We start from the raw sequence: 25,209 nt of genomic DNA, 5'->3' as shown, positions 1-25,209 counted from the left end.
GAGCTTCAGGTGAAGCAAGTGGCCTGCCCAGGTAGAGTGGGGGTAGAGCATCAGGAGACAGAGCTGCCAGGACCAGGGGGGTGAGCTCTCTGGTTGTTTTTTTGTTTTGTTTTTTGTTTTTTTTTTTGGTGTGAGGAGTTATGAGACAGTGGAGGAGGTTTTGGGGGAGCTTAAGAAGAAAGAATTTCCCAGAGAGAGAATGTTGCAATCATATGAAGGTCAAGTCCTAAACGACTTGGGCTTTTCTTATCAAGAAAACAAATTAGAATTCAGGTTCTGTTTGAGGTTCTCCTGAGAAGAGGAAGAGTCAGAAGCCTACACAGAGATGTATAGAAGATTAGGTCCCAAGAGATGCCGGAGATCAAAGTATGCTGGGCTATTTGGGAGCCAGCTTTCCCCTGAGTTTTTCATGGTTATTCCAGTGTTTCAGGAAAAGCAGTGTTTTCTGAACCTGCAAAAACCTTGTGTTTGTTTGCTTTTTTAAATTGGGGGTGAAACAATATATATGAAAGCAGCTTTGTCAACTGAAGTTCATATGTATCAGAGTCATCCGTTCATCTTGTAGTGATCTTGTATCTTAATTCTTTCATTTTTTCTTTATTATTATATATTTTACAGATGGAGATACCAAGGCCAGAGAGGTTGGGTGACATGCCCAAGGTCATATGGATAGAAAGCGACAGAGCCAAATGTCTTCCTCCACATACCAGGCTATTAGAGATGGTTCTGTTAATACTGCTCATCATTGCTATTGGGTTAAGTAGAAATTGTTGACAAGCCACCCAGTAGCTTTGTGGATGGGACCAGAGGTAGAAGAACTAGCCTTGATGTCTGCCATAAAGCTACCTGTGACTCTGTGATTGAAACCTCCAGTGATTTGGAGGGAACAAACTAAGCTCCGCCTCCAGTGTGGCCCCAAATAGCCATCTAGACCCTGCACCCTTGCTAACCCTCAGCTTTTCATGCAGCCCAACTATGCATAGCCACCTTGCATACATGGAAGCACTTATCTAAGTAGGTCTACTCACTCTTCTTCCCAGGGAGGAGTTGACTGTTTTAAGGGGTCATATTGTGAGAGGTGGAGGAACATTCTGTCTTTAGACACCACCAAGGTTTGTGGTCACAGGAAGCTATGCAAGATTACTGTGGAATGCAAACATACATAGTTGTGTATTTCCCACAACAACCCCAAGAGATAGGCACTGTTACTTCTGCCTTGCTCTATGAGTCATCTGAGGCCCAAAGAAGTTTAGTAACTTGCTCAAGAACACATGATAAGAGGCACAGCAGGGGATTTAAAACAGATTGTTTTGTTACAAAGCCCTGTTCTTAAATATTTTACTAATGCCATATTGATAAGTGTCATCTATTCATCTACCCATCCATTTATGAACCCACCTCTATCCCCACCTTTTCATCCATCCCACATCCATCCATCCATCCATCCATCCATCCATCCATCCATCCATCCATCTATTCATTTATTTATACATCTAGTCACCCATACATGCCACCTTCCATCTATCCATTTATCCATTTATCAGTCCATCCACCCACCCATCCATCTGTCCACCCACGCACTCATCCATTGTATTGACTATTTGTCTAACATGGTCCTCCACTTCATCCTGGGGAAGAAATTTCTCCATCCCGGGAAGTGAGCATATATTTTCTAGAGCTGGAGGCCTCCATGAGGATACACCACATCCCTTAGCTCCCAGGAAATATCTGGGTTCTGCTGCTGTTCCTAGGTTGGTGTCCTCACAAATGCTGCTGTTTCAGGCCGTGCCGGGTTGCTTACTCTCTTTCCTCCCTCAGTAAACCTGTAGAGAGTTTCTTCCTACAGTGGTCACAAAATGAGCAAAGCTGCAGACTCTTCCAGAAATCCTTGGCATTCTGAAGCATTATTACAAAGGAATACTCAGTAACCCCATTCCTTAACCCGAAGGTTGGATATTGGATTAGTTAGGCATGATTTTACTTTTTAAAAAATGTTACAGAGTTTGTGTATTATATCTAAAAATTATCTAATAAATCTAAAAGACATGTTCACAGGCGTTTAATAAGGAAACAAATGTTGATAGCAGATTTGGATGGAGATAAATCAATTAAGGAAGCAATTTAAATTGTCTATGAAGAGGCAGTATTATAAAGAGGCAGTATAGTCTAGTTGTTTGCATATTTATTAAGTGCAAAGCAAAGAAAGTGGTTTAATTATTTTGCATAGTCTCTGTTGTACAAAAGCCATTGATGAGACGATCCCACTTTTCAAAGTTTTTTTCTTTTTAGGATTAAAATTCTAAACATACTAAAATTCAAACACGTAAACATAAACAGCCATATAAATTACCCCGTGTATTCATTACCCATCTTCAACAATTATCAACTATGACTGTACTCATCTTTGCTCACCTGTTTTATTTTTCTTTTTGTAAGTTTCAGAGGCTTATTCCTCACTTGACTTAATTTTATTGGGTCAAAATTCCATTCTAGAAAAGCATATTATATTGACATTGAAGTAGAATAAAGTTTTGAATATAACTGCCTACTTTTTTCATTGAAATTTAGCGTTTGGGGTGTATAACATTGGGAATTTTCCACCTTCTTTTAATTGAAAAAGTTTCAAATCTACAGCAAAGTTGAAAGAATACTAAATGAACCCTCACATAACCTTCACTTAAATCCAACAGTTATTAGCATCAGGACTGGCATTTTCCAAGTGTATTTTTCCATGGGATTACATAAAGACAGGGGAGGTTTTCTTGCCTTTGAAGACATGTAGACAGTAGCTTATGGCTTTGGAGCCTGACATATGAAGGTTCAAATCCCACCAGTATCGCCTCTGAGCTGTGCATGGTAGGCGAGTTGCCTTACACACAATATCTTCATCTATCAAATGGAAAAATGATAGTGGTGTACAGCCATGGGGACACATGAGGTGCATAGTAGGTACTCAACAAATGTTACCTATCTCTTTGCCTCCTAGCTGCGCCTCTGTGTTGCAGCTGGGGGAGCTGTGTGGGGAGAACTGGACGTTTTCAATTCAAGTCCTTTTTGGTCACTATGGAAGATTTTTGCAATTAAGGGAGTTAGTGTGGCCTAGTAAGAAGTGAGAGTGGTTCAAACCCCAGTTCTGCCCTTACTATTCTGGAACTTGGTTAAGTTACTTGGTCTCCCTGAGCCCTCATTCTTTGTAAATTGAGGATAGAAAAATACCTCATTGAGTTGTTGTCCAGGAGAAAATGAGATGGGAGAGTCTATGCCCAGCATTTAGTGTAGTGTCTGCCTCATAAGCACCCAATGAATGTTACTGATCATCGGTATTATTATAAGTGAGGATAAATTGGCATAGTACCTCCCATATAATTGCTCAATAAATATTACTTCTTATAAATTAGGATGAAGAACTCACACCAAATTGGTCTCTAATAGCCTGCGTCTACTTTGGTGCAATGAAAAGAATAAAGATCTTTTGTGAAAACTTGCAATGCAATTTCGAATAAAAGTAAGCCTGGATGGACATGTGGCTACCACCAGCTGGGCGTGGCATCTAGAGTGGTCATGGGAAATGACTGCATGTGCCTTGGGTTCCATACAGTGATGTCATAAAATAAACCAGCCTTCTTGAACCCTCCTGCCAGTGTTGGCTTCTGGCATTGAACAGCTTGTGGCTCACCCCCTGGCTAGGGTAGATGCCTCTATCCCAAAGGCTTTATGCTGTTCTTGATGCCTGGAACTGACTTCATTCCTCCCCCTCTCTCTGTTTTCTGACCCTCTCGTCTTGTATCGCAGGTTGAAAGGATTGTAGACAAGAGGAAGAACAAGAAAGGAAAATGGGAGTATCTTATCCGATGGAAAGGCTACGGGAGCACAGAGGACACGTGGGAGCCGGAGCACCACCTCTTGCACTGTGAGGAGTTTATTGATGAATTCAATGGGCTGCACGTGTCCAAGGACAAGAGGATCAAGTCAGGGAAGCAGTCCAGCACCTCCAAGCTCCTGCGTGACGGTCGAGGCCCATCTGTTGAGAAACTCTCCCACAGACCTTCGGATCCTGGAAAGAGCAAGGGGACCTCCCATAAACGGAAGCGAATTAACCCTCCTCTGGCCAAGCCAAAAAAGGGGTATTCAGGCAAGCCCCCTGCAGGAGGCGACAGGGCTGCCAAGACGGTGTCTTACAGGACTACCCCCAGTGGTTTGCAAATAATGCCCCTGAAAAAGGCTCAGAACGGGATGGAAAACGGGGACGCCGGCTCTGAGAAGGATGAGAGGCACTTTGGAAACGGGTCCCATCAGCCTGGCTTGGATTTGAATGATCACGTTGGAGAGCAAGATGTGGGCGATTGCGACGTGAACCACGCCACGCTGGTGGAGAATGGGCTCGGTTTGTAGCTTTTCTTTCTCTTGGGTTTGGCTCTGGCCATGGCGAAAGGGGAGCTCTGCCTGCAGCCTAGGGACATACATAAGACCCCCCCACCTCCATCCCCACCTCTTAGCTCACCAGTGATCCCCCCTTCATCTGTCTCACCTAGAGCTTTGTAGACTCGGTCACAGGCCCGTGTTGGTTACAGACAGACCCTCATGCATGTGGAGAGGCTAAGCCTCTGATGTTCCAGCCAAGGTCTGGAATGGGTCCAAAGTTCCAAACTGTACTTCAAGACACCCAAGGCCATGGTGACCCCTCTAGATCCACTTCTCTGAGGGCAGCTCAGGTCCTCACCCCCAGGACCCAAGACGTGTGTCCTCAGCGGGCCAGTGCCTCCCAGGTCACGGTGCAGAGCCCTTGCTTGCAGCCTCATCATGCCCCCAGCAGTGTAGCCCAGAGAGGTGGGGTCTGGGTTGGGGTCCACGCCGTCTTCTCACATGCAGTGTGGACTTGGAGTTCACCACACCAGCGCCTATGCTGGAACCTCTTGCCCTTCTGCTGTCTCTAGGTTGGATGATTGGCCTATGTTAGGTCCTGTCTTAGTCTGTTCCGGCTGCTGTCACAAAACACCTTGGAGTGGGTCATTTATGAAAGTTAGAAATCCAGTTTCTCACAATTCTGGAGGCTAGAAGTCCATGATGAAGGCACCAGCAGATGCTGTATCAGGCGAGGGCCTGTGCCTCTTACCTGGCACCTTCTGTGTCCTCACATGATAGAAGGGGCAAGGCAGCACCCTTCAGCCTCTTTTATAAGGGCACTAATCCCATTCACAAGAACGGAGCTCTTATGAGTTAATTACCTCCTATAGGCCCCACCTCTTAATGTTGTGATTGCGTTTTGTGTTAGGTTTCATATGAAATTTGGGGGAACATAACCTTCAGACTATAGTGGGTCCTAAATGCTGTCTTGACCTCATCCTGCACTAATTCTTTCGGTTTGTACCCTCTTACTCTAACATAGCCTGCGTACGTTGTGTTAGGTTATGGAATTCCTCCTTTTTCCAAAGTCTCTATAGGCAAAATTAAGGAAACAGGAGGTAATGACCCATGTAGTTCATGCTCCCAAACCTGAAATTTCCTGTGTAGTCACATTGCTCCTTACCTAAGTCCTTCATGGCATCAGTCTTTCAGGTTAGCTGCTTGTGCCAGTTATGTGCAATCCCTCACTTCTCAGACACCTGTGTGTCTACCTGGTGGCATTTGTCTTTTTGGCTGCCGGAGACCCAAGCCTTGGAATGTCCAGAAATCTTACAGGAGTGTGGGCAACCATTGCCCAACAGGGCAGGGCCATCAGATTCCCCAATGAAACCAGGGTGCATGTGGGGACAGGGATGCTGGGGTGCAGGGGGAATGGTTAGAAGGGCTCACAGAAGGTTGGGGTGATGAGGCCAACACACCTCAGTGTGACGATGGTAGATTTAGAGTCCAGAATGTGCAGAACGGGCTCCCCTGCGAGACTTTGCTGTCTTTAGGGAGTCTTGCTGAGAAATCTGAGCAGTCCGCGTTGAGGCGCCTGTTTCTCCAGAGAGAGGAATTTCACCCAAACAGGATTTACTTAGCATCTTTGCCCCAGACTGACTCATGTTTCCGTCTGGGGATCCCTGATGCTGACGTGACTGTGCCTGTGAACATATGTAAAAGCTGTTTGTTTTAGAAATTCATCTCTCGAGAAGAAGTGGGCTCGTGTAAATGGGGCTTGGCATAAACACCCGTGTTTGATGTTGCTGTGACGGCTGCTGGCGGTGGCGGAGTTCCCTGTCTCAGGAAGGGTGGCGAGGGGAGCTTTTGTGGCCCCTTGGGTGCAGGGGCAAGGCTCTGGCAGGGTTCCCTGCATTCCAGCTGTTAGCAGCCCCCTGCCCTGCTCATATGGGGCAACCCAAGAGTAAAGCATGAGGGAGGAAGATTTGCTGACTGTAGCTGACAGTGCAGTGTGGAGGAGAGAAGCCAGACTCGCAGAGGTCTACATGAGGGTGTGCCTCTTGTGCTGTGCAACCTTCTGCAGTGAGGCAGATCTGCCAGCTCTGTGCTCTTCACCCTTCGGCTTTGCTGATACCCCCTGGTCCATGATCTGGTGATAAGGCATGGTACCCCACAAGCAGGGGAAACGGGAGAGCCAACCTGTTGAGATCCGTTGATAGTCCTATTAGCTCCAAAATGCTATTCTAGACCTTTCTTGTCTCTGATCTCTTATCTTCCTCATGTTTGCCTGACCTTGTATGTTCTCTACTCCTACTTGAACTATGCCGGCCTCTATTTTGTTCTGTTTTGTCTGTTTCAAAAGGACTCTTGCTTAATCACATCCCATAGCATTGGTGCCCGTGAGATCCTGCTGTAAAGTTAAGGCACTGGCTCTCAGATTCTGCATGTATTAGATTACCTGGCAACTGGTGAGAGATGCAGATCCCATGGAGTCTGATTTCCTTAGTCTGGGGTGGAGCCCAGGAGATGGACTTGTAACAAGCTTCCTGGGTGACTGTACTGCATTTTGAGACGACCTTTGTGGCCAAATTTGTGGGGGGGGGGGGCCTTGAAGTTTCACATCAGGTGTCAATTTAATTCAATTCAATACTGATTTTTTGATCACTTCCTAAGAGTTATTCACCATGCTGGGTGCTTGAAGTAGAGTAATAAAGAGATAGGTATGGACTTTTCCCTCTGAAACTTGCCAGGAAGTTGGAATGCTGGCCTCTGGCCTCATGCTGAGAAGGTGCCTGAGGCTGGCTCCATGCAAGGAGTAACACATGTTACGTACATGTGCATGGCTTCACCATACCCGCAATGACATCCTCTGTGGTCACTGGTGTGATAATTGTCCCAGCCATCAGCCTTTCACATTCTAATCAGAACTAACTTGTTAGCCAGGTTTGGGGGAACTGGGAAGACAAAAAGACTGAGAATCCTTGTCTGAGAGAGAAGGAGAATGTTGAAGAGAGTGGTTTGAGGTTCTTGGACAAGACTCAAGAGAGAGGGGATGCTGTGGTTCCAGAACTTTACAGCAACAGGCCAGAGGTGTAGTCCAGCAAAACGTGTTTCCATGTGTGTTTTCAGCCAGAGGGAAGCTTTGCTGAAGCCAGTGTTCATGCCCACGTGGCCCTGAATGTCCTCCTTCTACCCTCTTTCCTAACCTCACCTTCCCTGATCTGGACTGAAGGATCCAGTCTCCAGGGGCCCAAGGGTGAGCCCTGGGGGGTTGCAGCACAAAGGAGGGCTCATCTTAGCCCAGCAGAAGGGGGTGGGGGATCCTGGCTACAGTTGCACAGCATTTGTTTTGGGGGTGGGCTGGTGCTTTTTATATGGTTTTAACTTCTCTTTGGTGAGTTAAGGTTCTGCATACAGAACAGCAACTTATGTAACATGTTACTCATTTACTGCTGACTTCCCTGATCTGCTGTGGAACAAATGCTAAATTGGGGCTCTGGCGGGTGGTGTTTTGGTTTCAGACTGCGTTTTTTCCCCAGCAGTGTTTGTGGGGCGTGTGCAGCCATTCTACACTGCTCTTGATTCTGAGTCTTCAGTAATGAGTACTGGCTTTGTGATCCGGGGCCCATCTGCCTCAGTATCCCTTGGGGAGCTTGTTAAAATGGGCTCTATCCCAGTTGAGTGAATCAGGATCTCAGGGGGTTGGGGGTGGATTTTGCACGTTCATGCTGAATTGTAGCCGTCACAGGTATATACGGGAGCTCCAGCAGATGTGTTTGGTTGTAAGAGATGGTTCATAGATCTGTTTGTTGGTAGATCCATCTTTCCTCCCTGGATGAGAAGCTTGTGAGAAGGAATGTGATCTGGTCCTTCAAAGTTTTTTAACCTGACAGTTTCTCTGCCTTGCTTACACTTTCTACTAGACATCTCTCTCTCTCTCTCTCTCTCTTTTTTCCTAAAGCTGCACTGGTTTCATCAGTATGGAAAAGCTGGTGGGTTTGCTAACCCTTGCTGTGGTTCTGGCGTGGTGAACTGCTTAGCACTCTTGTCTAAACAGGCCAAAGCATCGGTGTTTTATGGATTCACATGGGCCTTTAACCTGTGAAACATCCCTAACTAGGAGCCATCGTTTCTCTTTGAGCCCTAGAATAGCATGAAGACTTGCAGCGTTCTCCAAATTACCAGGAAGGTGATGAGCATCACTGTTGATGCCAGGCTTGTGGCCCCACGTCCACATTTCTGAAAGGATGTTTGAGATCCTTTTCCTTGCGTCTTGATGACTGTTGTCTGCTGCACAGATGTTGCATCTCACACATTGCATGATTCAGTGTTTGCAGAATTATCTCTACCATTGAACGAGTCATCCCACACAACACACGCAACATTTGCCATTTTCTCTCCATTGATCTTTTAAAATGATCTCAGCTTTCACTTCTAGAACGTTTGTTTATCTCTTCCTACTCACTTTTTCAATATGATTATCATTTTTCCCTTTATTGAGCATAATAGAGAACCGTGTTTTAAAAGCACTTGGGAAATAAGTGCAAGCATGGGAAGTGCCCTATGGCTTTTGAGAATCTAGGGGCTCCCAAACTTGGATCCAGCATCAGAGTCCCCGGGAGGGCATGTTGAAACACAGACTGTTCAGTCTACCTTCAGCATTCTGATTTAGTAGGTGTAGCATGAAGCCTGAGAATCTGCACCTCCAGCAGAAGTTCCTAGATGCTGCTGTTGGTCCAGTGAGCCCAGTTTCAGAACTCCTGCTCTAGACTAATAAGCCCTAAGATGGTGGGGATGAAAATGCAGATGGTGTTGTGCCTGCCAGGTGGTGGGATTGAGGAAACTTGAAGTGCTTATGCTCTGCACCTGGAGTTGGCATTCATAAGACTTTGTAAATGGAAAGTTTGTGAAATGAGAAGCCGTAAGGTTGAAAGTCTTAGAGTATAAGTACTTCCCTGAGATGAGGTCTTGGAGTTTCCGGAGTACCTTGTGTGATCCTCATGGCAGTCCTGAGAGGTGGTTGTTCTACCCATTTTACAGAGGTGGAGACCAAGGTTACAAGAGCCCAGGTTGGTGTTAGGAGAGAAACTCAGGCAATTTGACTACAAACTTAACTATAGAACTGGCCTCTATACCATGACCCAGCTGGATTCCAGGCAGTAAAATTTTCCTAAACCCTGATTGCTGACAAAAACATGTTGTGACTGGGGGAGGGTCAGCAGTGCTTGGTGGCACTGCTTAGTGGCACAGGATGTACTTCTTTGACACCCTCTTTGTTTGTTTGTTTGTTTATTGTGACGGAGTCTTGCTCTGTCACCCAGGCTGGAGTGCAGTGGTGTGATCTCGGCTCACTGCAAGCTCTGCCTCCTGGGTTCATGCCATTCTCCTGCCTCAGTCTCCTGAGTAGCTGGGATTACAGGCACCTGCCACCATGCCCAGCTAATTTTTTTGTATTTTTAGTAGAGATGGGGTTTCACCATGTTGGCCAGGATGGTGTCGATCTCCTGACCTCGTGATCTGCCTGCCTCGGCCTCCCAAAGTGCTGGGATTACAGGTGTGAGCCACTGCGCGTGGCCAACACCCTCTGTATTTATTGATAGATGGGTATGGTCTTTCTGAGCCTGAAATGCTGTAAATAACTCCATGCCACTCAATTTGAAAACCTAGATAAAATAATCACTTCCATAGAGAAATACAACTCAACAAAACAGCCTAAAGGAGGGCTAGAAAGCCTGAAGAGAGAAATAACTGTTAAAGAAATTGGGCCAGGAGCGGTGGTTCACGCCTGTAATCCCAGCACTTTGGGAAGCTGAGCGGGTGGATAGCTTGAGCTCAGGAGTTCAAGACCAGCCTGGGCAACATGGCGAAATGGCGAAACCCTGTCTCTCCGAAAAAATACAAAACTTAGCCAGGTGTGATGGTGCATGCCTATAGTCCCAGCTACCTAGGGAGCTGAGGTGGGAGGATCACTTGAGCCCAGGAGGTCGAGGCTGCAGTGAGCTGTGATTGCGCCACTGTACTCCGGCCTGGGCAACAGAGCGAGACTCTGTCTCAAAAAAAAAAAAAAAAAAGAGAAAAAAAGAAATTGAATTGATTGTTAAAAAGTCCTCAGAAGAAGCAAGAAAGGAGGAACACAAGGCCCAGAGGGTTTTGCAGGCAAATCTAAACATTCTAGAGTAGTTCATCTGACCACACATTCTGGAGCAGATAACCCCTCCCTTATCCAAATGGTTACGGAGAACAGGAAAAAGAGAAAATACTCCCAGCTCCTGTGATGAGGTCAGTATGACCTGGATTTCCAAACCAGACAAAGAGAGTAGGAGAAAGGCAAATTATAAGTCAATCTCACTTCAGAATGTAGTAGCGAAAGTCCTGAATAACCTTCTGGGTTTATTACAGTTCCCTTGATACTTCCTCAAAATTATGACTGTTTGAGAAACATCTCACTCCTTGCCCTGAGCTAAAGGTAATGACCCCAGTTCATTACCTTTAGAATCACCACTGCTTCTCTAGGTGCCGAGCTTGTCTCAGAAGAGGCCCAGGGAAACTGGCTCAGGAAGGCTCTGAGTGTCATGGACATTGGCCCCACACTATCTGGTGAATCACTGAGAGGTCAGGAAGGGTGCCCCTGGGGCAGCCTCTTGTCAGCACGGGTATCCCTGTATCCACTTCCCTGAGCCCAGCTGTTCTTCCTGACACACTTCAAGTACCCACCCCAAGGCCAATACACTTTCACTAACCTTTTTGATTTTTACAAGCAGATGATTTTTCCAAATCAGGAACAACAAAAACTTGAGGGTTTTTTAATCTTTTGTCTTTCGAAGTGTGGCAAGTAAGGAACTTGTGCTAATGAACTAACTTAAGACCCTTTGACGTGGTGGTGTTAAGACCTTGTCCAACTTGGCCACTGCCCTGTGCGCGCAGAAAGTGCCAGACTGTGATGGGAAATCTGGCTCTTTAACCAGGAGCAGCTTGACCTGTGGCAGATCCAAGGGGAGAATCGATTCTCCCCACTTGGTTCCTGAATTCTGGATTTGATTTTGGTGCCCAGAAGAGGATGATGGAGTCTTGACCACTGTCAAGTTTTAGAAACCAACTAATTGCTTTTCCTATCTGCTCAGCTGTCATTTTCCTCCCTCAATGTCCTTAGGAAGGTCTTAGGCACTGTTTGCTCATGGCTATCCATCAGGGGACTTCCAAGAAGGGTGCAGTGGGGGAGTAGAAGCAATCCCCCATCAGGAGCAAGCAGTAAGCGGGTACAGTATCTGTAGAGGGTTCCAAAACAATAATAAAAATTCACCTACTAATGTCGGCGAAAAGCCAGTCTCCCCCCATTGAGGTGGACCCCAGGGCCCTCCTCCACCCTGACTACTCACACAAAGCAGCCAGTCTTCATGAATGATGATGGTAATGGTGGCAGCGGTGGTGGTGGTGGTGATGGTAGCAATGGTAGCTAACATTTCTTGAGTTCCTACTGAAGGCAAAGCCTAGCTCTTTGTATTTGATCTACTAAATGTGATTTAATTTCCTCAGTGGTTCTCTGATACAGCAGTTTAACAACATAGCAACATAACAAGGTTACCTGGGATTAACCTTGTTTATAGATGGGGAAACTGAGGCTCAGCAAGTGTAAGACACAGCACTGAGGGAAGGAATTAGGGTGTGATGCTGGGTCTGGTGATGCTGAAGCTGTTGCAGGTCTGTGACCAGTTTTATAAATGAAGAAAGGTACTTTAAGGGTTCAGGTGGAAGCCAACAGACCTTTCCCAGGTGGCAAGGGCATTGTTCTGGCCAACAGCCCTGGGCCTGCCTTCGAGGCATCTTCAATAGTATCAGAGATGCTGACTTGGCATTCCAGGGAGGTGGAACCTCTGGTCCTGGTGATTTTCCTTAGGACCTTCGATTAAAAGACACACACGCATGCATGTACACATACATGCACATATTCACATCACACACTCATGCACACATCATATATACGCACACACCTGCACATCTATGCATTGTAAAGGGAACTCCCTCAGTTGTCAAAGTTTACTTCAATGCTAGAAGAAATTGCAAAAAAAGGACAAAGATCTTCACCAACTGATGAGTGGATAAACAAAATATAGTCTTTCCATATGACGGATGTTATTCAGTCATAAAGAGCAATCAAGAGTGGACACACACGGCAACGTGGATGAACCTCAAAACCACATATGATGTGATTCCATTTATATCAAACGTCCAGAGTAGGTGAATCTGTAGAGACAGAAAGTAGCTGAGTGGTTGCCAGGAGCTGAGGGGAGGAGGGAGTGGGGGGTGACCGCTAATGGGTACGGCATTTCATTTGGGGCAATGAAACTGTTCTGGAATTAGATTATGGGGACAGTTGCACAACTCTGCAAGTCACACTAAAAGTCACTGAATTGTGTACTTTATATGGGTGAATTTTATAGTATGTAAAATAAATCTCAGTAAAGCTGTTTTTGTTTAAAAAAAAAAAAGGAGAAGAAAAAGAAGCTAGCTAAGTAGGATGCAAAATAACAGCTACCGTTTCCCTACTGCTTGCCATGTGCAAGGGAGCCTTCTAAATGCTCTCCAAGAAGGTGTGCATTGAATTTCCTCGACAGCCCCCATTTCTACACTGGAAAATTGATGCTTAAAGAAGACACGTGCATTGCTTGAGGTGGTCCAAGTGTCACAGAAGGTGGAGCTGGAATGGAACCACAGTGCCCACTCGTGAGCCCAGGCTCCCATCTGGGAAATGGAAGTGCTCTTAGTGAACCAAGGGACACTGTATTAGTTCCCTATGGCTGCTGTAACAAATTCCTACCAACTTGGTGGCTTAAAGCAACACCACCTCTTCTTCCCTTACAGTTCCGCAGTCAGAAATCTAAAATGCATTGGCAGGACTGTGCTCCTTCGGGAGGCCCTGCGGGAGAATCCGTTTCCTTGCCTTTTCCAGCTTCCAGAGGCTGCACATACTCCTTGGCTCATGGTCCCTCATCTCTCTAACCTTTGCATCCATCCTCACATCTCCTTCTCTTGACTCCAAGCGCCCTGCCTCCCTCTTCCAAGGAGTGTGATTACACTAAACCAACCAAGACAATCCAGGATAATCTCCCATCTCAAAATCCATAACTTTATCACATTCACAAAGTCCATTTTGCCATGTCAGGCACCACATTCCCAGGTCCCAGGGATTAGGATATGATATCTTTAAGAATTTGCTATTCATCCCACCACAGGCATTTAGGAGAATGTGAGGGGAAGAAAGGGTATGCATATTGGTTTGTATTCTTGAATGGGCAAGAAACGAGCTGGTAACGAGGAAATGTTAATTTTGTCATCTAGATTATTAAAATTATTTCATTTTAAGCCCACATGCACATCTATGAATTATAAAGGAAACTACCTTAGTTGTCAAAGTTTATTTCAATGCTAGAAGAAATAGCAAAAGCTACATCAAGTAGATTATTTCATTCAAGCGAAATAATTATTTTGTTTAAACAAAATAATCTACTTGGTGTGGACTTCGATATAACTGGCAAGTGTTGAAGTTGACTTAAATTCCCTTGTTGATTTTTTTAAGATTATTTATTTTTGAGACAGAGTCTTGCTCTGTCGCCTAGGCTGGAGTGCAATGGCATGATCTCGGCTCACTGCAACCTCCACCTCCCGGGTCCAAACGATTCTCCTGGCTCAGCCTCCTGAATAGCTGGGATTACAGGTACATGCCACCATGCCCAGCTAATTTTTTTGTACTTTTAGTAGAAACGGGGTTTCACCATGTTGGTCAGGCTGATCTTGAACTCCTGACCTCAAGTGACCCACCCACCTCAGCCTCCCAAAGTGCTGGGATTACAGGCATGAGCCACCATGCCCAGCCTCCCTTGTTGATTTTAGAAATGGGAGGCAAGTGCTCCTACAAGACACAAAACATTTATCTAATCCTAGGATACATTTCTATACACTTACTGCATGACAGTGTTTTATTCAAGCTAACGTGAGTCTTCCTAGTGCCCAATGAGCTGCTGTTAATAATGACAATAGCAGCAATGGCACCAACAACAGATATTTATTAAGCCCTTGCTATGAGTCAGGTGTTGGTGGGCTAAGGATGTTACATTTAGCAGCTCTGTTAATCCTGACAATTCTATGAAGTAGATTGTCTTTTTATCCCTGGTTTACACATAAAGATATGGAGGCTTTATGAAGTTAGTTAGGCAACTGGCCTGCAGCCTCCAGATAGTAACAAGGTAGAGCCAGAATTGTGATCCTCTTTCTTCCTTTCCTTTTCCTTTTCCTTTCCCTTTCTTTTCCTTTCTTTTCCTTTCCTTTTCCTTATCCTTATCCTTTCCTTTTTCCTTTTCCTTTCCTTTGCTTCTTTCCTTCTTTCTTTTCTTTCTTACTTACTTACTTTCTTTTCCTGGGCATTTTAAAATGGCTTTCTTACATCACCTTATCCTGTGATATCTGACTTTATCATTAGATCTTAATCACACAGAGGGAAAAGCCTGTTCTACTCATCTCTGTGTATGTGTGTGTCTCTCTGTGTGTGTAGAACATTTTGTATGAACCCACTTGCATTTTGATTTTTCTTCTCAATGTAACATATGTCTGTTACCATCTATTTCCATATTGGGCAACTCTTCATATTGGAATTTTAGTAGTGCCATTTATATGTTTTCAGAAGGATATACAGGTTGAATACCCCCAAGTGCAAAATCTGAAATGCTCCAAAATCCAGAACTTTCTGAACATCAAAATTATGCTTAAAGGAGGTGCTCATTGGAGCATTCAGTGATCAGATTAGGGATGCTTAACTGGTAAGTATAATACAAATATTCCAAAATCTGAAAAAATCAGAAATCCAAAACACTTCTGATCCCACACGTTTTGGATAAGGGATACCTAACCTGTGCAATATTTGACTTATGTAGCCAGTCTCTTGTTGTTGGACATTTAGGTTAGGTCTAAACTTCTTTGGTTTTCTTTCATTTTTTTCCGGATTATTTTTCTAGACTAGATTCCCAGAGGCAGGATTATACTGCGAATTTTGCCGTATCCTCCTAACCCCATCAAAAAAAGAATAACGATGACCAGTAAGGTATAATTTTCTAGTTTTGTGATTGCCTTGCCAGACGTGTGTGTTTAAGGGGAACAAGAGGAGCCTCAATATCGTTTATTTGCATTTCTTTAGTTTCCACTGAAGCTGAGCTTTTTCTCTGCATGCTCAAGTACTCTTTGTAACTTCCTCTTTGTGGTTGGTTCACTCCTGTCTTTTGAGGTTGGAGAGAATTCAGATACACAGGGAAGAGGTCTGGTATGGCAAAGGAGGAGAGCCCAGAACATGTTTGCTGGTTGGTGAGGAGATGCGTTTAGGGCGGGGGCTGGTGTGCTTAGGGAAAGACTTGGTCGACAGCTGAGAGGCAGGCTGGGGCCAGGTGCAGGAGGGGCCTGGGTGCCAAGGAACCCCCTGTTGTACTTGTGGCAGCCACTGTAATGCAGGTCATCCGTGGAAGAACTGGTCCTAAATTTTTGATGAACTGGCAGAAATATCAAAATCTGGTTCTGACCTCTACGTCAGTCACTCTGGCCTTCCTCTGGCTTGTCCCTAACTCTGTCCCACCCCCTTTAAACCCACTGGGCAGCTCAGCTGATAGACATTCTCCATTAAGGGCTGCCCCAGACACCTCTACTACCTATACTCACCTGTCCGCTCCCTGGAGAGCTATTAATAAGGAGCCCAGGATGTGGGTGACTCCAGGGAAACATCAAAGAAAAGAGATTTGGTAGGGGCTGGGGCAGGAGAGAGAAGCCTCCACTGGGGTCAGGGATTCCATAGAGAAAAGTCAGAACCCTGGACTGGTTAGAAGAGGAGAACCTAGGAGACGAAACCCTGAGGCAGCCTTCTTTAGATATTCATGTTATTCCAAGGGGTGGAATAACAGCTGGTGAGGCAAGCCCCTGTGTATAAAGCTCCTTTTATCTTCCTCGTGTGCAACCTGACTAGGGTGCAGTGTTCCTGGGAGCGCCAGCCTCGAGGCCTCGATTCGCACCTTTTATATTGCAACATGGCTTCTCCTTGACTTCTTTCATCCTGTCCCAGAAAGAAAATCGAGACCCTGGGGCAAAATGAGCCTGGAAATAGGTTCGTGTGCCTCATGTCAGTAAGACGTTGCCATCCACAGAGCCCTGGGGTTCCCTGAAGGCCTCCTGGTGAGAAGCCGGGTGGGTGGACTCCAGCACTCCCTTCTCCATGTCAGCCACAGTAGCTGCTTGTATTGGTCCATTCTCACACTGCTAATAAAGACACACCCGAGACTGGGAAATTTATAAAGGAAAGAGGTTTAATTGACTCACGATTCCACAGGGCTGTGGAGGCCTCAGGAAACTTACAATCATGGCGGAAGGGGAAGCAAACACATACTTCCTGTGGTGGCAGCAAGAAGTGCTGAGCAAACGGGGGAAAGCCCCTTCTAAAACCATCAGCTCTCATGAGAACTGACTTCAGTATCACAAGAACAGCATGAGAGTAACCACCACCATGAGCTAGTCGCCTCCTGCTGCATCCCTCCCACCACACATGAGGCTTACGGGAGCTACGATTCAAGATGAGATTTGGGTGGGGACACAGGCGAACTGTATTACTCCTGTTTTGTTTGTTTCTTGTGAAGGTTTGTCATAGGCTTTTGTTGAGGGAAAAGGAGGCAAGAAATGAGAAGACTAAAAACATACTTCTGAATACTCCAGTTTAATAAATCTGCCCCCCAGTGGCTGGAGCTGCTTGATGAGGTTGTTGTGTTCCGTGTCACGGGTTGTTGGGGTGGGCTTAGGCAGACTTAGGCAGAGGGATTCCTGCATGGAGATGGATGAGATCAGGTGGTCTCCCAGGACCAAGTTAGCTCCTCAGAGCGTGTGTCTGGCTGGGCAGGGTCGTGGCCAGTCTGCAGTCACGCCCCTCATGGTGTGCACTCACCCTCATGGCTGAGCCATGCGTCACCACAGTCCATGTGTGCAGAAATATTCAGCTCATTTCTGGAGGCTCCTTGTCCAAATTCAGACAGGTGCACAGGGAGCTTTTGCAGCGACTATTCAGGGAGGGAGAACGCAGGCTCTGTTTTCGGCGGGGGCACCTGCCCGAGGCCACAAACCATGCCAGAGGATAAGACTTAGCTGTCTTGCCCACCGACCCTCCTGCTTGGCCTCTCCCGATGTCCTAGCTCCCAATTCTGGCATCCCCCGACTGAGTGAGACCCGGGTACTGACCTCTGATTGGCTTTGATGGCTCCACCCATGCACCTGTCTGTTCTCTGCTGCCCCAGATCTGTGCCACCACCTCCCACCATCTGCTTGACCCAGCTCCTTGTCCCCACAAGACAGCAGTGAGGTGGAGGGGGGACGTCTAAAGGGCCACTTCCGACTTGGTTCTGGGGACCATTGTCCTGAGTCTTACAGTGAGGGCAGAAGCACTTTCCATGATCCATGGGGCCTCTGCATCCTGGGCTGTGGGTCCCTGGGGGTCGGTATATCATCGTATCTGCTTCCTCTTCTTGGCACTTTGCTGGATGCTTCCTCTACCCAGCCAGGCTGGTCACCTTGGCCTGTCCCCTGCCCATTATCTTCCAATGTGCAGAAATGTGGCACCCACTGTTGACTCTTCTCCTTTATTTTTGCTTGTGTTAATACTTAAAAATAATCTTTTATTGCCATTTTAGAGTGGTTTCGAGAAAGAGGAGACAAATTTGTCAGTGTGGTATATCTAGGTCCTTAAAATGTTCTTCTTTTTTTCATTTTCTTCTCCTTTCCTCTCTTCTCTTTATTTTCTAAAGTTACAAATACACGAGTTGTAAAAAATTCAAACAATATGGAAAATATAAGCATTTTATTTTTATTTTTAAATTATTATTATTATTTGAGATGGCATCTCACTCTGTCGCCCAGGTTGGAGTGCAGCGGGGCGATCTCGGCTCACTGAAGCCTCTGCTCCATGGGTTCAAGTGATTCTCCCGCCTCAGCCTCCTGAGTAGCTGAGATTACAGGCACCCACCACTGTGCCTGGCTAATTTTTGTATTTTTAGTAGAGATGGAGTTTTGCCATATTGGCCAGGCTGGTCTCAAACTCCTGACCTCAAGTGAAATGCCTGCCTTGGCCTCCTGAAGTGCTGAGGAAAATATAAGCATTTTAAAAGTTAAAGTCTCCATATTCTCCCTTGTCAAATCCTATTTAGAGGTGACTTCTGTTAATGTTTGGTTATGGGTCTTTTGGGACTATTCTCTAAGTTTATATGTTTGTATATTTATTTATATATGTTAAATCTATGTTATTTATTACATACCATGTATTATATATGTGATATATATTACATATTTACTTAAATACTTGTTTGTTGAGTGATGAACAGGAATTATCCGATTTATTTCTCTCTCCATGTATATATGTATTGATATGTATATATCTGTGTATCATCTGCCGTCTATTCATTTATCCATTATTTATCTGTTAGCCAAGGCCTCACCAAGTTGACATCTGAGTAAAGACTGAAGGTGGTGAGAACACCTTGTCCTGCAGTTTCTTTTTCGACTTAAAACTTGTCTTGGAACTCTTTCTGAGTCAGGACGTGTGGAACGGCCTCCCTGTTTTTGGCTGCTGGATTTATGGCGTGCAGGGACTTAACTGTTCCCCTGAGATGGCCATCTGGGCTGCCTACAAAGGGACCTGCTCCTGCCAAACCTGGCTAGGGCCAGTCTTTGTAATGCGTTTCCAGGCCCTGTTGTTTTAATTTTAGTTTCTAAATGAGGGTGAGCGTCTTCTCATGTTCCTGCCACTCGTGTCTCTCCCTGAGCATTGCCCGGGTGCCGTCCTGCTGCGGAAACAGTGGTGGCGAGTCAGGGGCATTCAGCCACGTGACCTCGAACAAATGACCCAGCCTCTCTGGGCCAGATTCTTCATTTATAAGATGCAGTTATTCATACCTCATGGGTTGGGGGTAAAGAATAAGTGAATTTGTTTATAGGAAGTGCTTAACATTATTAGCTGGCTTGTGGTGGACATTTGATAAATATTAACTGTTATTTCAATTTTTTCCCCCTTTTTCCAACGAAGTCTTTATATTTCCCGATTTGTTTTTTAAATCACTTTACATACGTACACATATATGAATCCTTTCCTATGTATGCTAACCAGTACTCAGTAATGGCTGCCATATACCAGGAACTGTTTAGACAGATAACTGCAATACCTCATGCTGTGATGGAGACATGGAGAAGATACTGTGGGGCCATAGGTGAGGGCACCAAAGCCTACTTAGGGGAAGGAATTATTGAGGGCTTCTTGGAGGAGGTGATGTATAAGCGGAATCTGATAAAATGAGCCGGAATGACTGAGGAAAAAGACAGGGATGTCAGGAGGTGGTGACAGCATGTACAAGGGCATAGAGCTGAGGGACAGCCTCTGGGTCCATGTTGACACATCACAAAGAATACAGCAGTCCAGCCAATTCTAGAGCAGCCTGCACAGGAGGCTGAACTCCAGAGAATTCCTCGGGTGGTCAGGCTTGTCTTAAGAACCAGATAGATGAAAGCCTTCCCCATCTCTCTGTGTTCTGCATGTGTGACTCCCTCTGCCTGAATGCCTGCCGCCGTGAACCCTCATGTGAATAGTAACCTCTGCCCATCCTGCAGGTCTGGCTCAAGCAACAGTTCCCCCATGGAAACCTTTGCTGGCTGCCAGCGTAGCTCAGTTTCCGTTTTTATTTGCACACATGGAGTGGTGTTTCTTGGTTGACAGCACTGACCTCGGTTTGTAGTGGTCACGCTGATTCTTCGCATAATCTCTGCCTCTTTCACTAGATCAGAAGTTCCACGAGGGAAGGGATGGTCTCTGTTTTTGCTCACAGCTGTATCTCCAACACATAACAATGCTGGGCACTTAGCAGGTGCTTAAGAAATGAATGAGTGGGTGAATGAATAGGTGAAAGAGAGGACTGCAAACCCTTCTGACATCTGTCACAGATGCTCATCCCCTGGCCCAGTCTCTCCCTCTCTCCTTGAGTTGTCCTGGGTGCTGGTTTCACAGCCCCTGCTCGTGGTAACATGTGCTGGAGAGCTCATATTTTGTCAGGGCTCTTCACAGCAACGACAGGATTCCCTTCCCATTGGCTCGTCTGGTGATTGTTGTTGACATCTGCCACGATGGCCCTACTTGCTATGCTCCTCTTCCCTTCATATTCACGAAGTCACAGTGGACTCTTAATAAAGCGTCAGGCACCTTCCCCCATCAAGGGCATTGTGAGTTCTTTTCAGCAGGGTGCATCTCATTTGGGCTGCAGCCTCCGTATTTTGCGCAGTTCTTCGCTTTGCCTTGATGGTAACATAGAACATGAAGTTGGTGGACTTGTTAATAGAAGCCCCAGTTACGGAAGGATTGTAAGATTTCACCTTTAAAATTGCTCTCACTTTGCAGGTAGCATAGAGGGGAAGAAACTGGTAAGAGCAGGCACAGGCTTTGGAGATAGAAGCTCCATGTGTTCAAATACAAACACTGCCTCTTAACATCTCCAAGCAGGTCTTACCAGCTTTTGAGCCTCACTTTTCACCTCTGTAGTACGGGAATAGCAAGCCTGCCGGAAAGGATGAAGCGGTGGGTCCTGACGCCTCATGAGTCTTCATTTCTCTTCTTTGTCTGACTCCGCTTTGGGTGGAGCTTCCTACTTTGCTCAGGAATGTGCTTTTCTACCCCATCCTCAGCCTGCCCTGTCACTTTTGCATTGATCCCAGGATATTATATTTTATTCTGTTGCGTAAGCCTGCAAGGCGAATTCAAGAGGGACAGCCTCTGGGTGCCTGTTGCCACATCACCAAGAATGGGTTGCAGGACAAGGGACTCTGTTACTTTTGTGACTTCTCCATGGAAGTTAGAGTCTTGAGTTTTCCACTTGCCATCTTTGCGACAGTGCCACTGAGTTGGAGGTTCTGCCTCCCAGTTTGTTCTTTCTTCTTCTGTTCCACTGAAGCCGAAGCTTCTCCCACCTCAGCTCCTTTCCCGATTCCCTCCCACTTCACCACCCTGGCAGAAAGAGGGTCTGTCCTGAGTTTCTGGAGGTTTAACAAGACATCTCCATGTGTGGCCTGGCATCCACCGGCGACTCTGCGTATTATCATGTTGGTGCAAAAGTAACTGCGGTCTTTGCTTTTTTTTTTTTTCTTAATGGCAAAAACCTCAGTTACTTTTTCACCAACCTAATACTTGGTGGCGGTGAGTGAGAAACAACTGGCCACAAGACCTGTGGAGCCCTCATGTGTGCCAGGCATGGCATTGGGTGCTGAGGATACAGCCCAGCTCATAGTCCTGTGGGAAGAACTGAGGAAAGAGCCGAATATCCCAGTGAACTGTGAGCAGATATGGGAGAGCCCTGCATGAACGTGGATACCACCGCAACAAGGAGGTTATAGACACAGCTTCCACCTGAAGGACACATAGAGGTTGGTCAGGCGAAGAAGAGAGAGGGGAGTGTTCTGGGCAGTAGGAACTATATTTTAATTAAGAAGATGTGTAGAAAATACGTAACATCTATTTCGAGCATCATTAATGCCATTTATGATTTCTTCATGAAATATTTATTAAATGACTGCTGTGAGCTAGCATTGTATACCTAGAAGCAGGTCTCAGCGTGCCTCATTCTGGGGATATGATGAATAAGACAAGACACAGTTTAGGGAAGAAAACAAATATATGGGGAAATGACAAATACAGTGAGAATCTCCATACCACGTCAAAATAGCCAACATTTACTGAGTCCTTGCTAAGTAAGCCAAGCCCTCTTGCTAGCACTGGCAGTAGCTCAGTTAATCCTAGCAGGGAGGGTCCTCACCCTTCCCATTTCACAGATATGGAAACTGAGGCATATGCAGGTGAAATAGCTTGCCTACAGTCTATTAGTCGCTAGGTGACTGTTCCAGGATTCAGATCTCGTTGACCTGGCTTGAGACCTAGATTCCTAAATGCTACTTTTCTGCTTCTTGAGGGACAGGGCTATCTGGGAGGCCAGAAGAGAGCTTCGTCATATTTGGAAAACTGTTTAGAATTTTTAGCCTTTTGAGATCATTTTCTCCCCCCTACAATTCAGTTAAAGAGGCATTTGCTTTCCACTCGCTATATGGTGGGGACTAAGGCTGTAGAGATGACCACAGCCGTGTCTTCCAAAGAACTCAAAGCTTATTAAGCTGATTAAGCGATCAGCTGGTCCCCAGTGACCTGCTGCAAAGCTGAGCCTGTGAACTCAGGAAGGCCCAGGACACCGGAGCCCTGGGGATGGGCTGTTCCCGACGCTTGGGGAGGAAGAGACAGCTGTCTGGAAGAGAAGCATTTCAAGTGGCCCTGGAGGATTAGATGTGTGAAGGTGGACGGAAATGACATTCCTGGCCAAGGGAACAGCGGAAGTAATGGCTCAGAGGGTGGAAAAGTCAGTTTCAGAGAACCTCAGACTGTCCTGGAAGTTAAGGTGTTTAAGGGGGAAGAGTGGGAGTTAAGGCCAGAAAACAGGATGAGGCCAGACAGTGGAGGCGTGTGAGCTTTTGAGCGGAGAGTTGTAAGAAAAGGTGATAAAAATGAATTTGAAAGGAAATCACTTTATACTTTGATACCCTACAGAATAGTTTGCCACATACCAGGATCCTGGTATAATAGAGCTTTTGGAGTCAGCATGGCCTTGGAGGGTTTTAATTCAGGAGACATGATTTGATCTGTAGAAAAAGTTCCTTTTAATCAGGTTAGTTTTGCATTTTGAATTCATGCTTTACACTGCCGTTTAAAACGTTTAGGCAGGGCGCGGTGGCTCATGCCTGTAATCCCAGCACTTTGGGAGGCTGAGGCAGGCGGATCACAAGGTCAGGAGATCGAGACCATCCTGGCTAAAACAGTGAAACCCCGTCTCTACTAAAAATACAAAAAAAATTAGCCGGGCATGGTGGCATGCACCTGTAGTCCCAGCTGCTGGAGAGGCTGAGGCAGGAGAATGGCGTGAACCCGGGAGGCGGAGCTTGCAGTGAGCCGAGATTGCGCCACTGCACTCCAGCCTGGGCGACAGAGTGAGACTCCATCTCAAAAAAAAAAAAAAAAAAATTAGACATTTGACAATGAACATCATAAGATCATCTAATCACTACATCGAGCACCTCTGAGTAATCTGAGAACCCAAGCTTTCTTAAAATTCAAAGTGTATGGATTTTGTCGGGCATAATTTTAACATGCCAGATGGCAGCTAACTGTGGCTAAGTTTTTTTTTTTCTTGAATGCACCTGTGAATTTGAGCTCCGCTATTGCATTCAGGTCCTGAGAGCAAGGATTCTGTACATGGGACTAGGAGCTGAGACAGTGACTGGCCATGAGATTACAATGTACCTGCAGAATTCAGGGTGCACATTGGGCCCTCTGGCCTCACATCTCTAAGCACAAGTGGGAGGAGTGATCGGCAGGGTTTTCCAACTCCAGCCCTTCTCCTCCCCCTCTTTAAAGATTCTAACCTCCCTGCCCCACTGTTTGTTTTTTTTTTTTTCTTTTTTGAGGTGGAGTCTTGCTCTGACACCCAGGCTGGAGTGCAGTGGCGTGATCTCGGCTCACTACAACCTCTGCCTCCCGGGTTCAAGTGATTCTCCTGCCTCAGCCTCCCAAGTAGCTGGGATTACAGGCATGCACCACCCACCTGGCTAATTTTTGTGTTTTTAGTGGAGACTGGGTTTCACCATGTTGGTCAGGCTGGTCTGGAACTCCTGACCTCAAGTGATCTGCCTGCCTCAGCCTCCCAAAGTGCTGGGATTACAGGCATGAGCCACCACACTCGGCCCCCACCCCCGCCCCACTCTTACTGAACCTAAGTGCTGTCCCGAACTGCTGCCTCTGATGGCAACGCATTATTTCTTTCTGATGTGTTGCCACACAACCAGATCTCGACACTTTAACTTTGTGCCATTGTCCTGCTCTCCTCACACACCCAGAACACTCCCCAACATTTGACAGATCTTTTGCGAGTCAACCACAGCCCAGGAAACAGGGCTTGTGCATTAGAACTATCACTTTCTCTTCTTAGAGCTGCAGCTGGAAAACCCTCACCCTGCAGTCCGCCTTTGGTTCCACTCAAGTGTGGAAGTGATGAGTCTTCTCTTTTATTTAACTCTTCCCTCCACCCCACCTGCCGACACCATTGACGATGGGAAGTGCTCAAGCTTGAACTGCCCCTGGGTTGGTCTGTTCTCTCTGTTAATTGTATCTGCTTCCCAGGATGCTAAGAGTGATTGGAACACTGGGGAGATTGGACTGGAAGGAAAGTGCTTTGCACTTGTGTCTTTTAGGGGACTAGAAGGAGACCCAACACCGCAATTTTTTTTATCCTACTTTCCAACCTCTTACTTTTTTTTCCCCTATGTCTTTTGATCAAGAGGTAAGAACTTCTGTAGGCCCTCCCTTGTAAGTCTAGTGTTTATTCATTTATTCACTCATTCATTTATTCAACAAAGAATGACTTGTGTCCTTCTTTGTGCTGGGCCTCCACTGGTTCTGAAGGTGTACAAATAACTAAAATAGCCCTGCTTTTAAGAATCTGTCTGGGGGTGAGGAGGGATGGGGGTGAGGAGGGAGCCAGACATTTAAGAAAAGCCTTGTCAGGATATGGAAGGTATCCATGATGATTTTCCTACAGTGTGATTCCCTTCACTGTCCGTACGGTAGCCACCAACCACAGGTGGTTAGAGTTATATTTCAATTAGTTAAAATTAAACAAAAAATTAAAATTTCAATAGCCATATGTGGATTCCATCTATTGTATTAGACAATGCAGATATTGAACATTTTCATCATTGCAGGATGTTCTGAATCAGACTGTA

At 45.9% G+C, this 25,209-nt stretch overlaps 1 protein-coding gene across 1 annotated transcript in view; it reads left to right on the top strand.

Moving 5' to 3' along the window:
• The first annotated feature begins 3,796 nt into the window (after positions 1-3,796).
• Positions 3,797-25,209, top strand: part of CDYL2 (chromodomain Y like 2) — a 78,696-nt gene continuing 57,283 nt past the window's right edge. The window contains exon 1 of the mRNA XM_025370836.1: positions 3,797-4,384. Within this exon, the coding sequence (XP_025226621.1) occupies positions 4,207-4,384 (178 nt within the window). The 5' untranslated portion in view covers positions 3,797-4,206. The remainder of the gene's footprint in view (positions 4,385-25,209) is intronic.

Source organism: Theropithecus gelada, chromosome 20 (assembly GCF_003255815.1).
Source record: "Theropithecus gelada isolate Dixy chromosome 20, Tgel_1.0, whole genome shotgun sequence".
Classification (NCBI taxonomy): Eukaryota; Metazoa; Chordata; class Mammalia; order Primates; family Cercopithecidae; genus Theropithecus; species Theropithecus gelada.
This window is presented reverse-complemented; position numbering and strand designations above follow the sequence as displayed.